The 14,561-nt window shown below is 41.9% G+C and overlaps 1 protein-coding gene across 1 annotated transcript in view; it reads right to left on the reverse strand.

Annotated features, from left to right (window-relative positions):
* The window catches only part of ME3 (malic enzyme 3), a 76,565-nt gene that overhangs the window by 14,477 nt on the left and 47,527 nt on the right, over nt 1–14,561 (reverse strand). The window contains exon 7 of the mRNA XM_026857331.1: nt 2,237–2,346. Coding sequence (XP_026713132.1) covers nt 2,237–2,346 — 110 coding nt within the window. The remainder of the gene's footprint in view (nt 1–2,236; nt 2,347–14,561) is intronic.

Here is a 14,561-nt window from a genome sequence, read left to right on the forward strand (position 1 = left end):
CTTCAGGAGGTCTGTTCTTGCCTGACTTGAGTGAAATGAATCAGGCCTGCTTAAACAAGGTTTTGTATAATTCTCATTAATAACCTAAAACACAATTTGCATTGAACTCTCACACTTTTTAAAAGTAGGCAAGTCATGAAACAGCAGCACATTAGAAAAGACAGAGCCTGAGGCAAGACGAAAGAACAAGGGAGTGTAAGTGAGATGCTGGCACTTCCTACCTTCCTCATATCATCTGGGGATACAGAGGGGTTTATCAGGGTGGGTGGATCAGACTGCTCATCCCAGCTGAAACTCCATTAACTTCTAACATGACTCTAAGACAGAGTAACTGATCAGATCCAAGTTACGTCAGCCTCCCAAAGGTCCCCCAAACTCATTCCTGACTATGACCATGGCTTGGAATCCCTTTTTTCTTTCTGATAGCTACATAAAAAAATTCGAGAATATAAGGGAGTTTAGTTAGAGGTAAAAATCCTATTGTTTTAACAGGTGGGACTCTTGGGAAGTTTTCAGGGGACTTGACATCTCCCATGCACTGTGACAGACATCTAACTGGGGAGAAGGAGACAAGGTCCATTTTATGGCAATGCCATTTAACAGCATCCTCCTAGATGTGGCTTGCCTCTCTGAGGGAGTAATTCCCAGGAACTGTCTGAGGCATTTGGCTATGACCTATGGCCTAAAAACCACTATAAAATAGTCTCCTGCTTCCCGCTCAGAATTTTTGGTTTTGCTTTAATATCCTCTTTCTCTTCTCTCTCTCTCAGAAACCATTCCAATTCACCAAGAAACCTTTCCTTCATTCTAGTTCCGTCAAGAAAACCTGCATCCAGGCCCACAGACCTGCCACATTTTCTGGTCTCTTTTCCTTTCAGCTGCTGAATCCCCTTCAACTGCAGAGAAAACAACTAATCCAAAATAAATCTTTACATCAGTGGTTTTTTATTATGGGCTTCATCTGTCCATCTCCAGAAAAGTCTGAGTTCTTGGTTCCTCCATTCAAGATTTCCATTCAAAAATGTATCTCCTGTTTCTGTGCCCCTCTCTCCACTGAAAGCTTTTGTGGGTGGCAAGAACACCTAATGAGTCGTCTTGTACAAGAGAACCTATCTCACCTTTTCTGAAATGCCTCAAGCTCCCCTACTTCCAAATTCTCTTCATGAAAGTGTCTTTGAGCAGGACTATGCATCCGGTCACACCAAATATATTCCCACAAGCCAGGGGCTTACTCTCTCTTGTGCCATGACAGATATGAACAAGCTGTTACACACACTGGCCAAGTATTGCTAGATGGGTAGCAGATGCAGAAATAGTGCTAGAAAGTCTACTCACAAAAGAACAAGCATTGTGTGAAAAATGTCACTGGCCCATTCAAGTACAAGTGAGGATAAGCCCAACTAACTGCAAATAATTAAATCAACAAACTTTGGAAATTTCTGCATGTTGCAAGCAGTTCTAGACAAAAGAAGAAAAGATAAAGGGACCCACAGGAGAAGAACCGGTTATTTGTAATTACTTGGGAAGATCTTGTCCCAGTGAGATGGGCAAACAGCCCTTCCAATGGTTTAAAGCAAAGTCAGCACCAGACCAGGATGCCACCAATATGCAGCTTGCATCCCTCCGAGAATTTGAGCAATTCTGCTGACTGCTGAGCCTCACAGGGCCTGGGAGACAAGGTAGTTATAGCCCCAGCTTTGCTGCTGTCATTTCTCTTTGGTGCTGGAAGAGTTACATTAATCACTGTAGGAGAGAACGTATCTGTTCTCAGATTACGGAGGAGTTAGCATCCATGGAGGGGAAAGAGCTTGTCTACCTTTTCGTTTGTGCATGTACTAAGAAGCATAACAATAGAGGAACAATGCCAGGATCAGCTAATGACCACTGGCTCATGGAAACTGAAAGCCTTGCATAACTGTTAAAACATCACCATTGTTTTAGTTAAAATCTAGAAAATTAATGGAACTCTCTAAATTACCTTAATAATCTAAAGCACATGATCCATTTTCTCCCCTGAATAACATTTCTGCAGTGAACAACAAAATTCCTAAAAACAATGGAGACTCACTTTTCAACTTAGACTGCTCTGCTCTTGTTTATATTTTTAAATGCTTATGTGTAAACTCTAAAATTTATGACACATCTGAGTATAGTATAATAAACAGTCTTGTGATCTTAATCACCTTTCCTCATGACAAGGTGAAGGTTAAATTTGCATTTTCCTAACAGTACTTACCCTGAATGTCATCATTGAATGTACAGTATCTGTTGCGGTATTTATTGAGGAGACGAAAAGCATTAGCATTTGCAAAATCTTCAAACTGGATCAGACAATTCATGCCATACCTGCAAGTTAAAGGGTAATTAAAAATGGATACAAATATTTCCACAACATAGGATAATATATACATCTTTTATCAGGACAATGCAGCTGGAGATGCTAGTGCAGAGATAAAAGTATCGTAAGAGAAGTATATCACAAACAGGATCACACCCTTCCCAAGGTCCATACACTCAGAAATGTGGAGTCACCAAGTATAAATTGTATTCATAATTCAAGGAGCTTCTCAATATGTATGCCTATATACTTATATATATATATATACATACATATATATATACATACATATATATATATATATATATATATGTGTGTACCTATGCATCTTTGGACTACTGGTATGACAAATTTTCAGTGATGTATTTACTAAAGAGCTTCTCCAAGTGAAGGAGATGCTCTTTTGCAATGGATATTCCAACTGCTATGTTGCAATACAGCAAATCTGACCGAAAAGGGAACATCAGTTAAAGGGACACCAAGTGCCCACTTCAACTGTAGGTGACCAAGAGATGAGAAGAAAACTGCTTGTAGGATCCCATGGACTGTGGTGTGATTTCATAGCCACATTTTTGTGCTTTGGAAATGTTTCTTTCCACTGAGTTGCTTTGCAGGAAACCAGCATGCAATGACAGCTAGTGACCCGTAGAGTCAAAAGGCAGGAAATAATTGCAGACTTTCCATAATTGTCCAGTAATATCAGGGCAAGTGTGCAGATTCTAAAAATTGGGTAATATTCAGGCTGCTTCATATCCATACACTTCTAGTGACTCTAGGTTGCATTAAAGCTTTGCAAATAAAATCTAAAAGGGCTCTAAGTAGTCTTTTCTGTCACATAAATGGGATAAGGCAGTGGGAGAAGCTTGGGGAATGAGTAATGCAACTATTAGCAACCTCTGGGCTGCAGGCAGGTGAAAGGGCTCTAAATAGCTGCACTGTGTTGGAGACCTGAGCCTCTCTGGGACTGTAAGCAGTGCAGAGGCAGCATCACCTTACATACCTTCCATTTAGACTTTCCTCCTTTGCCACTGAAATCTGAGTTAGGGGATACCCCTGTTTTAAACTAGAAACTGATGCTGGATAAAACATGCTTAATTTGAGAACCGTGGCTCCTGTCATGAAAAACACTTTTCATGGCACTTGCAGTGCAAGCAGTCGGGCTCTCCTGGAAGGGCCTTGAATTTTTTATTATTTTCAATTTCAAGTTTGTCTGTCAGCAAGGAGACAATGAATAGCACATGCATTGTTCTTTATTTCTCCATCATGAGAAACTCTTGCTTCATAAGCCCTCTGGTCTCAAAAAGGGAAAAGGGCTGGCTCTTACACTTGCTTCACATTCTCTGTACTTGTTTTTAGAAAAGGACCACAATGGGGACAGACTTTTTAGCAGGGCCTGTTGCGATAGCACAAGGGGTAATGGTTTTAAACTAAAGGAGGGTAGATTCAGACTAGATAGAAGGAAGAAATTTTTTACAATGAGGGTGGTGAAACACTCAAACAGGGTGCCCGGAGAGGCGGTAGATGCCCCATCCCTGGAAACATTCAAGGTCAGGTTGGACGGGGCTCCGAGCAACCTGATCAAGTTGAAGATGCTTCTGCTTATTGCAGGGGGTTGGACTAGATGACCTTTAAGGGTTCCTTCCAACCTAAACTGTTCTATGATTCTATGAATGATTTGAGAGCCGCGTATGACTCTCTTAGATACAAAAAGCTTGCATTCAACTCAATGCTCCAGTGAAGTCTCCCAATATCCTACTAAGCTTAATATTTGCAAAATAATAATAATACTATCTGCAAAAAATTCAATGAAATATTGGAATCTGTTGAATCAAAGACACAGAGGCTGTGGAAACTTTTCTGTGGGGTCTGCAATACAGTGTCATCCCCAGAGGCAAGTGTCACTGCTCCTGTCACCGAAGAACAGCAGAATGGTTCACGTCCACCTTAGAGAGCCATGTATCCAGAGATCCCTGACTGCGTACAGCACAGCTCCCTGCCAGAGCGTGGTGCTGTTTCTTTTCTCCTGGGCACCTCTCGGCTCTCTTCAGCTCCTTTGGTGATGCGGGGAATGGATGTGGCACACCTGTGAGAGAGGACATGCCATAGCAGGTGTTTTTCTTCCCAGCTTATGTGGAATTCAATGACTGAGGGCATCTTCAAATTATCTCATGTGCAGTCTGGGTACCTTTCTACCACCTGGGTACCATCAGAGATGAACTACCATGCCCAGTCCTCACTGTATGAAGTGCCCCCAATCTCTCCTGAAAGATAATACAATGCAGAGGGGTTAACAATTGCTTTCAACATTAGTCTGTATTTATTGTGCGCCATGGGATAGCTCCTACTTTATGAAGTAGACTTCTCACTCTGCAACATTAGAGTCCAGTGAGCCCTCTCTAGGCAAGCAGATGCCAGTGTGACTGGTCACACTGGCCAGAAAGGCAGCAACTTCTCTTGTTACTGTGCTGAAAGGAGCCCTGTGCAGTGTTTGTTGTAGCTGTACCACAACTCTCACCCTGGGTATGGAGGCTGAGGCATGGATTTTCCAGGAGGACAACAGGCTTTGAAATTCAGCAGGATCTAGATGCTCAGATGCTCAGATGGGGAAAATCCAGCTTGCCATACTTCAAAAGGAAAAAAGCCCTAGAAAAAGGACTGGACAACTGCTCCCATTGGTTTTGTCACTTTGAACAGGACAAATTCTTTCCTGCACCCAATACGACAGAAATTTTGCATTTCTTTTTATAAAATGTTTTGAAATTGTTCCCAGTGTGCTGCTAAGTTACAAGTTACACTGATTATTTGAGGGACAGACTGCCTCCCCACTGCAGATTCTCACAGCTGTCAAGGAGATAGCCAGTATCAAAATTTCTTCTCAAATGCTGAGCAACAGTGAAAAGCAACAGATGAAGATTCCCAAGTCTCCTTTTCTGTGTAAATTCTTGGAAGTAAAAATGAACACTGGATATCCAAGTAATTTGTGCAAATAAACATTATGAAAAGTGCCTGTGAAAATCAGTTTTCTAGTGGACAATCGTCTTACCCATCGTTTGAATGTGTAAGGAAAACATGGCTAAGAGGGAGATGACACATCATCCAGAACATCTGCTAACACCTCACAGCAAAGAATTAGCAAATCTTTAAGCAACTTCAGTTGCTATAGAAACTGTTTCTCTAACACCAGTCTTATTATTATTTGTATCACTGAGGAAGTAACATTACTGACTTGCTTAATAAAATCAATGATCTCAACCAGCATTAATGTATGTGTGACCAGCTCTCCAAAGAGCATCGGGTAGGTGGGTGGGTTTCCCTGACTACAGACTCAAATTTGCAAGAGTATGAACCTGAACATTTTTTTCCTCTTTTGAGCACAGAGTTCTTTCTTCACTTCACATTTGTGGTCTGCAGCATGAAATAGTGCACAGTCACTTCTACCTATTTTTGTCTTTGACGATTTTTTATTAAGGAGAGCACAAGGAAAATATGGTGGCCCACAAACACTTCATTTCTCTTCCTGCCCCTCAGTATGACAGGACAGTGATGGAATGCAAACTCTCTTCACTGAGCTGTTTTTTTTTTGTTCTCTGCAATATGTCCACTGAGCTTTTTTAAGCATAAACCACATTTTTGAGCCTATGTGAATCTTTGCATAACATGGGAACTAAAGTTTTCATTAATAAAGACCACAAATTGGTCACAGCAAGACCCTAAGACTGGATGCTTTAAATGAAAGAGCCAAATATTTCAGATTCACAGTTAAAGATGATGATCCTAGTCCTCAAGGACTACCCACCTTACTGGGGTTTTGAAATAACTTTAAAGAACTTGTGCTGCTCAAAGTCACTGAAATTAAACATGAATTAGGCAGCTGACATACTGAGCCATCTTAGAAATCCACCAGTTAATGCTTACTGCTCTTTCCTAACAGTGCTTTGGTGGCTGTGTGCAATGCTCTGTTATAGGATGACCTGAGCAGCCTAAGTATAAATACTCCTTAGCAAGGAGTATGAACAAAAGAGCTACTGAGGCCATTTGCAGTAACATCCTTGTGAGTATCAACATGATGACTCAGTTCTACTGTCCTTCCTCCACAGCACATTAACTCAAGATTTGTGTAACCTGTTTCATCCCAAAGGAATTCAGAGCACTCTACAAAGAGTATTTGGATAGCATCCAAAAGGAAAATGTAGCCAACTTGGGACTGGAGCACGGAAGCGCTTTAATATGCAACAATGCTAAATATAAAATCCAGCTCAGGAGAGAAGGTGGAGAATAGTTATTTTTGCAGAGGGAAAGGGTGGCCAGAAAGCTGCTACTTATACTGGAATTCAGCCAACAAAAAACAGTGCAGAATGGGATTTCTTCTACTACCTTTACATGTCTAAAAGTTGGCTGTGTAACGCCTAGCTAGACAACTCTGGCTGCCTTCTCAGACAATGGAGAAAATGAGACATGTCCAATACCACCTTCTTTGAACTAGTCTAGGTGGAAAATGGAAGTAGATAACATCTCTGGAGATTCCTTTCTCCACTGTCTCTGTGAAGATAAAGGTGACCAACTTAAATTTACATGTCTAACTTTAGACACTTAGGAGAGATAATCTAATGTTAACTAATTATCACAGCTGGTTAGGAAGTTCTTAACTATATGTCATGCACCCTAAGTCAGTGGCTTATCACCTTTCAACTTCAAGGCTTTGCTGTCCTTCAAAGCCTGTAATTTTTTTGTTGATCTTTATAGAATTTGCCCTGTTTCATCTCTTGTCTATGGTATCCAAGTGGTCCCCTTTCAGAGTACATGGAAATACTTCAGGATGGAATGAAATATACTGGCCAGTCTCCCCCCCATCACAATATTTTAAAAATGAAAACTGGATTTTGACAAAACTGATTTTGTACAATTATTGTGTTTCATTGGAAACGCTGTAGTTTCCATTAAGAAACCAAAATTAATGATTTCTTGTTGGTGAAATAATTTTTAGTGAGGTATGCTTTTGTCTAACTTTGTTTAACTTGTGAGGTGAATGCATCCCCAGTTAGTACACACCAAAGCACGTACACCATCCTTGCCATCTATAGGTGCAGGATGCCTCTTCTTAGAAAAAGTGATTATTTGAACAAGGAGTTCTGAAGATCCCCTCTGCCACATTTAAATATCCTTAGATTTGTGGCTAGAATTGAGGGTGGCCCTGCAGAGAGACCTTGCAAACTGCTGTGGTAGGAAGAGGCTCCTGAGGTCAGGCTGCTTGGCACGTTGCTAGTTCTCACAGATTCTTCCATGCTTCCACCGATCCATGTGACTCATCTCCTAACTTTCAGCTCAGAGCCTGAAGGAGAGTTTGAAGCCAAGAGCAGCAGGACTGAATGTTTTCCAGTCCAGGAAAAGCATGGCCAGTTAAGGTTGGCTCCTTCCACTAATCTCATCCTGACTGTCAATGACTCATCTTCTCTAGAGCATTCTATCATCTTCTTGGCATCTAGGACATTAGTAGTTAAACAACCAGGATCTAATTGCCTTTATTTAAAAAGAAAGCTCAAATGTAGACTATCAGGATTTCAGACTGATAAAGTACATTGAAACAGAGCAAGGGCCTATCTCCAGTTTGGTTTCTTCCATGCCCCAGTTCCTTCCTTTCCTTTCAAAAAGGGAAGGTTTTGGGTTTTGACGTTCTGGTTTGGATTCAAAGCTGTTCCCATTTCTCTTGGACACACTGTGTGCATTTCTAGGGATCTCTGCAGTCCTACGTCTCTTTATGGAACTGGAGATTTCCCCTTAGCATGAGTAATTCTTAACATTTGCAGGCTGTGGAAAAAGATGCTTTGACAGTTAATTTCTCTATCTCTCTGACAGAGGTGGTTTTGAAAGAATTCAGAGATGCTGTATAGAAACGGGGAGGCACTATAACAACAAAATCTTTTATGGTCAAAAAATATTATCCAGGTTAATGTCTTAACACCCACCCCTCAACCACTACAACACATTCACACTTTTCATCAAAAATGAAACCTTTTGGGGTTATAAGCCAATCTGCTGTACTGTTGTTGTATGGCAGGTTAATGTCAGGTGCAAACTCTGATATCCTTTGCTGAAGACTCTGTGTGCTTTTTTTTCCCAATAAAACACTGATTTCTCTCTAAAAACAGTTCCTCACTTCTGTCCTCATGTTATCAGAGCTACAATAGCACGAATACTGATACTGGTATCACTGGTAACTGGTGACCCTACAAGAGTCATTATTTAATACCATCACCTTGTCTTCTGGTTCACTGCTGGCTTCCAGACCATGATCTGGGAACCCTGTTCTCTACCATTTCTGGAATTAATTTAGCTATTTTATAGATTTTTCAGTTCTTCCTCATCAAAAATCACTGGTCTTTAACAGTAAAGATTATATTGCTGTCTTATTAGTTTGCATATTTTGGGGTTTTGTGCCATATTATAATAATTAATTCTGGCTTTCTCTCCCCTACCTTGCAAAAACCTTTCTGTAAAAGTAGCCTTACTGGGAAATGCTTTATAGAATGGTCCCAGACACTCACTTTAGTCTGATTTCCAGTCCCTGCCTAACAAATTTTGCACAAACATTATTTGTAATGAAATAATATACTATTGATTAAAATAATAGTGTAAGACTGTCAACCTAATGAAAGATGACTCTAGGAGTTAAACACACACAATATTACAACTCTGTGGTAAAAATTACCACTCAAAAATCTTTATTAAAAAGTTATTCCGTTTCCTGGAACACAAAGAACATAGGATTCACTCTTTGTTTATCACTATACTGTTCTGGTACTGTTCCTATCAACCTAGAGCTACACCGACTCTCTGGCTGTGATAACAGGAAAGATGTTGTTAGTAAAGTCTGTATCCCCTGTAGAGGATGATACACATCAATCTTGCATGTGCACAAAGTGTGGAACAAAAGAGTGTGAATCCCAGAGGAGGAAGGCAGATGTTTTCCTGATCACATTGCTTTTAGCTTCTTTATTCAAGAGACTTCTCAACTGCTGAAACAATCTCATTATGCAACTTTGTTCTTTCATCCTCATTTTTATGTACCTCTTCGAGTTCATCCAGCCTCATTATAAGCCATGAGGTCAGAGAGGAGAGAATTCATGAGGCAGCATTTGAGAAGCATCTGACCAAAACTGCACAAGTCAGAACTTCAAGGGTGGCCTGAGGACCTATGCAGTGCCTTTGCAGATCAGTATCAACAGGGCATGTTTTTTTCACCGTGAACAGGGAGTATAAAACATTCCTCCATGAATTAAAAAAAAAATGTATTTGCAAGAAGAACCATCTCCTTTATGGAAAGAATCACAAGGAGGTTCCAATCCTTCTCTGAATTCAGCATTTTATAGCACTGCTTTCAGTCATTCATGATGTAAGGAATCTGCTTTGATGCACTGCAACTCCTATTCAGAGTCTTAGATAAAACGAGGCAGAGAAGAACCGAATTGTCCTTGCCTTTGTCTTTGAGATCTTCTTACTGCTGCTTGATACACCAGCAACCAAATTTCCAAGAAAAATGAAATTTTTCATAAAGGAGTCCATCGTCAGAAAAAAATCATGTGGCAAGTGATCAGCATTTAGGATTGGAAAAACAAAGTTCACTTTAGCAAGTTAAACACTAGCACCTGAGTCTGGCCCATGTCCCGGGGCCATTCTTACTGTTAAATTGTTAGCATGATCCTTGGCAGGCTTCTGGTCAGACCAGCCATACAATTCCTGGCCACAGTTTAAGGGTCAGTTTGGTCAGACACCTCCTCAAGACACCAGCTGAGAGCAGCCCTGCAAAGGACTTGAGGGTACTGGGGGATGAAACTGGACTCTGAGCCAGCAATGTGTGCTCGCAGCTCAGAAAGCCAACTGCATCCTGGGCTGCATCAAGAGAAGTGTGGCCAGCAGGTTGAGGGGGGGGGTTTCTGTCCCTCTCCTCCCCTCCATGAGTCCCCACCTGCAGTGCTGTGTCCAGCTCTGGGGGTATCAACATCAGAAGGACACGGACCTGCTCGAGTGGGTCCAGAAGAGGCCACGAAGATGCTCAGGGGGCTGGAGCACCCCCTGTGAGGACAGGCTGAGAGAGTTGGGGGTGTTCAGCCTGGAGAAGAGAAGGCTCTGGGGAGACCTTAGAGCGGCCTCGCAGCACTTAAAGAGGGCTACAGGAAAGATGAGGGCAGACTTTTTAATAGGGTCTGTTGTGCTAGGACAAGTGGTAATGGTTTCAAACTAAAAGAGCATAGATTTAGATTAGATATTAGGAAGAAATTCTTTACTGTGAGGGTGATGAGACACTGGAACAAGTTGCCCAGAGAAGTTGTAGCTGCCCCCTCCCTGGAAGGGTTCAGAGCCAGGTTGGACGGGGCTTTGAGCAACCTGATCTAGTGAAACTAGATAATCTTTAAGGTCTCTTCCAACCCAAATCATTCTATGATTCTATGACTCAGACAAAAGGCAAGTCATTCCCATAAGGTCTTTGCAAACTGAGTTTTCACAAACAACAGTGGAAGAAAACTAGACTGTAGTCCCATTTGACACCAAGGTTGACTCAAGGCACAGATCTGCTTTCACCTACATTAGAAATAGAGACAGAACCAGTTTATCTTAAATAAGTAAACACTGGTGCCAAGCTAAGAAGAGGCATAGAGGGAAAAAAGTACCTTTGTTCACCCGATGGAAAAAGGGTGCAAGGCCCAGGCTCATTTTTGCTGAGAGATCCAGTTCCTTCCCACCTCGGAGTCTGCTGAAAGCCCAAGTGGCAGCTCTGGCGTGGTTGGGCTCTTTGCAGTAGGCAGGGTTACACAAAAGCGTAAGTACATCCCAGAAAGCTAAGGCTCTTCTGTCATTCTTGTCTCAGAAATTTCACATCAGGATTGCACAGTTTGCAAATTTGTATGTTTTTGTGGCCAAGATGAGGAAACCCACAGAGGTAAAGTGACAACAGCAAGACAAGTTTACTACTTGGAGGCATAGGGCCAGGCAAATGCACTATTGTTTACAGGGAGAGATTACAACATCTGTGTCCTTACAGGCTGCAGCCAGCTGTTATACTTAACATCAAAAAAAGCCTTTAATTTTGAAGACTTACACATAGCTAAGAGGAAGGCAAGTTTTACCTTAAAAATCTGAAGGCAAGTTTTACCTTAAAAATCTGACTATGAAAACTAAAATTTTGTTAAATTAAAGTTGACCTTCTGGTTCTGAATCCGCTGAAACAACCCTTCAAACCCTCACTCAGTACTGTGATGTAACAGCACTATTTGTATCACTCATTAAATAGTTCTAATAGTGTTAAAAGGAGAGATGAAGAGATAAGTTAGAAAACATGATCATATCTTACTTTGTTTTGAAAGGGAAATGTAATGAGTAAGTTTCATGGATTGCCAAGTTAATCATAGCATGTTGAAAGTTGGACCCAAGGATCCACATCAGAGGTCATGACTGTTACAGCAGATGTAACAGTTATGATGGTTGTCATGACTGAGACAAAAACGCAATTGCTTTTATCCTAGAATGTGTGTTTTCAGGCAAGAGATGGAAGTTTTGCAAAATCTTGTAGCCTTTTGTATTGTAGCCAATATGAAATCTAGAACTTTGGGTCCTAGGTTTATAAATCCCATGCCAGGGAGCTGCATCATGAACCTAACAGGACCTGCTGCCTGCCTCACCTTCTTCTTAGGCTGCAGACAATTTCTAACGTTGGGTAGGAGTCTCACTAGGTTTCTGCCAACATAAACACAGCCACCACGCTCCAAAGCATAAGGCCTGCTGTGGATTCAGTGAGAGCTAAGTCAATGAAAGTGACCTTTGAAACACAAAGATAGCAGGAAATCCCAGAATCTCACATTATTGGAAGCTGCAGGGTATGCCAAGGATTGCATGCTGGCTGCTCTTAGTCATATGCTAGGGCATCTGCTATGAGCTACTGTCAGAGACAGGATACAGGGCTAGATCAAGCCAAGATCAATCACAAAGTTACTGGAAAAAAAAAATCTTGAAAAATCATAGTCAACTTTCATTATAATCCTTACAGCAGAAAAGAAGCCCCACCAATTCTTCAGCGCAGTGTATCTCATGACTTCCAAGCACTAAGACCAGCACTAATGGCTGCTGTGGCCATTGTGTTTTGATGCAAAATGATGTCATCCACCCTGCAGTGGGTCTGAGGCAAGACTGCAGCTTGAGGTACGAGGCTTCTTAGAGCAGGGCATAAGCAGGAGATGCAACCATACTAGTGCTGACCCTCAGATGTAGCCTTGAACTACGCTCTGACAGACAACAAGGAACGGAGCCTCACCACCTGCCTTCCACACAAAGAGATCTTCTCCAGCTACACCCTTCTGAACCAGCTGTGGTAAATCTGGCTTCAGTGGAAAGCACAGACAGAAAGCCTAGGGCAACAAACATAACTACATTATCCTGAAGGATTTAAAGGCAAGATAATAAAAGACCACTACTACAGTGATCCCATAGCAGCACATCTGGAGCTCAATCTTTCCTCAGTAACAGAAAATCAAGCAACTGGTATCTGGGTAGATGGGCAAGGAGAATATCCACCTCGTAGTCCCATGAAGGCTGAAGCTGGCCTATACCATCAGCCCTGCCAAGGCACTGGTGATGTCGTGCAGGTCTCCTAACAGACACACAGATGCTGAGGGAGGACTTCAGTTAGCAGCATCATGCAAGGGCTCTGTGGAGGCCAGTGATGCCTAGACACTTATGTCTAGCCTTTCAGGATCAATTAGCCAAGTTAACTACAGCATCTGAAGAAATGACATGGGGGCACCTGTACTGGTGCTTTTGTTTTGAAAAGGTGCTGGTGAATTTGTGATCCATGGCCCTGGAGAACTGCTGAAGGAGAGGTGGCTTGTTTTGGAGCAGGCTTTGCTCATCGGAGAGCACATGAGACCTGACTTGGTATGTCTGTGGGTGAAAGTACTGGGAAGGGATTCGGCAAAGAGAAATCAGGTATAAAACAAGCACAAAGAAAACCAAATTCAGCAGAGCTACTTTCCTTCTTCCATTCTGAGAAACTGAGTGCTTGATGTCATGATGCTTTCTGTGCTCTGCCATATGGCCCAGGCTGACAGAAAGTTTCTGTTTCCCTGGTCAACCCTGTTAATGAGCACTGATGGCAAAGCAAAGGGGAGTGAAATTATGACGGTTTAATGAGGCTTCTACGACATGGTTTGCTGGTGTGTGGAGGTGCCTCTTGCAGAGTCTCAGGCTGCATGCTCAGCATGTGCCAGCAAGCGACTGAGGCCAGCATTCACAACAGAGACCGGGGCTCGGGGACAGGGTGTCTGTCAACACCTCTGGCCACTTGGAGCCACCAAGCAGCATTCTATGATGAAACTACAGGAGGACTGAATGGAGTAAGACAGATAAGGAACTGGTGTCCAGTTTCTATACCAGTTTAGGAGAAAAAGAGGAGGAAAGGTATTTTGAGTGATAGTTTAATTTGAAAGAGAGAAGATTAAAGAACATTGTTACTGTAGAGGCTGGGCTGAAGCTCTGCAGAGTGCAGAGAACATGCTCCAGCACAACGCATCTCCCATCACATTTTGATTTTGTCCTTGATTTGCTCACACAGGCAAGCTCCAGAAAGTCCTTGGACACTTTAGGTGAATATTTATTCTAGCCTACAAAAATGTACCAGTTCAAGAATAAGACCGACTCGCCCTTTGCCATGGTAACTGAGAAGAAGGAAAACTGAAGCAGAGTATTTTTCCATACAAAGCATATTACTCATTGCGAGAAAACCAGCAATTTGTCAGGCTGCTTCATTCAGTCATAGGTTAGGCTCAACGGGTCAAATTCTTCATGCAGTTGCCTCCCAAGAGGAGCAAAATGCAAAGCATGGAGCTCTTGTTAAAGAGCTCAGTCATTTCATGTGTTTTAGGTGAAGGAATAATGAATGGAGATTTAGGTAACAGGAAAATGCAGAAATTTATCCAGCTGTTTCAGAAAGGACTTTTCTTTCTAAAATTGCCCAGAAGTCACACTTTATTTCAAAATACTGTAAGTGCTAACTCTGAAGCCTCTGACACACTCCTCATTTCATTACAAGGTGGCTATTATGAGACCAGGAGCCCTTTCTGCTGACTGTAGGGGTCTCCAGCTATAGAAATTTGACATCTGTTTGATATTATTATTCCATTAGAAGAGTAAATCTTCACTCCCCTGGCTTTCTTGTGGGCTCTGACACATTCCACTT

This window comes from Athene cunicularia (genome assembly GCF_003259725.1).
Source record: "Athene cunicularia isolate RWA chromosome 1 unlocalized genomic scaffold, athCun1 chr1_part1, whole genome shotgun sequence".
In the NCBI taxonomy this organism is placed as follows: domain Eukaryota; kingdom Metazoa; phylum Chordata; class Aves; order Strigiformes; family Strigidae; genus Athene; species Athene cunicularia.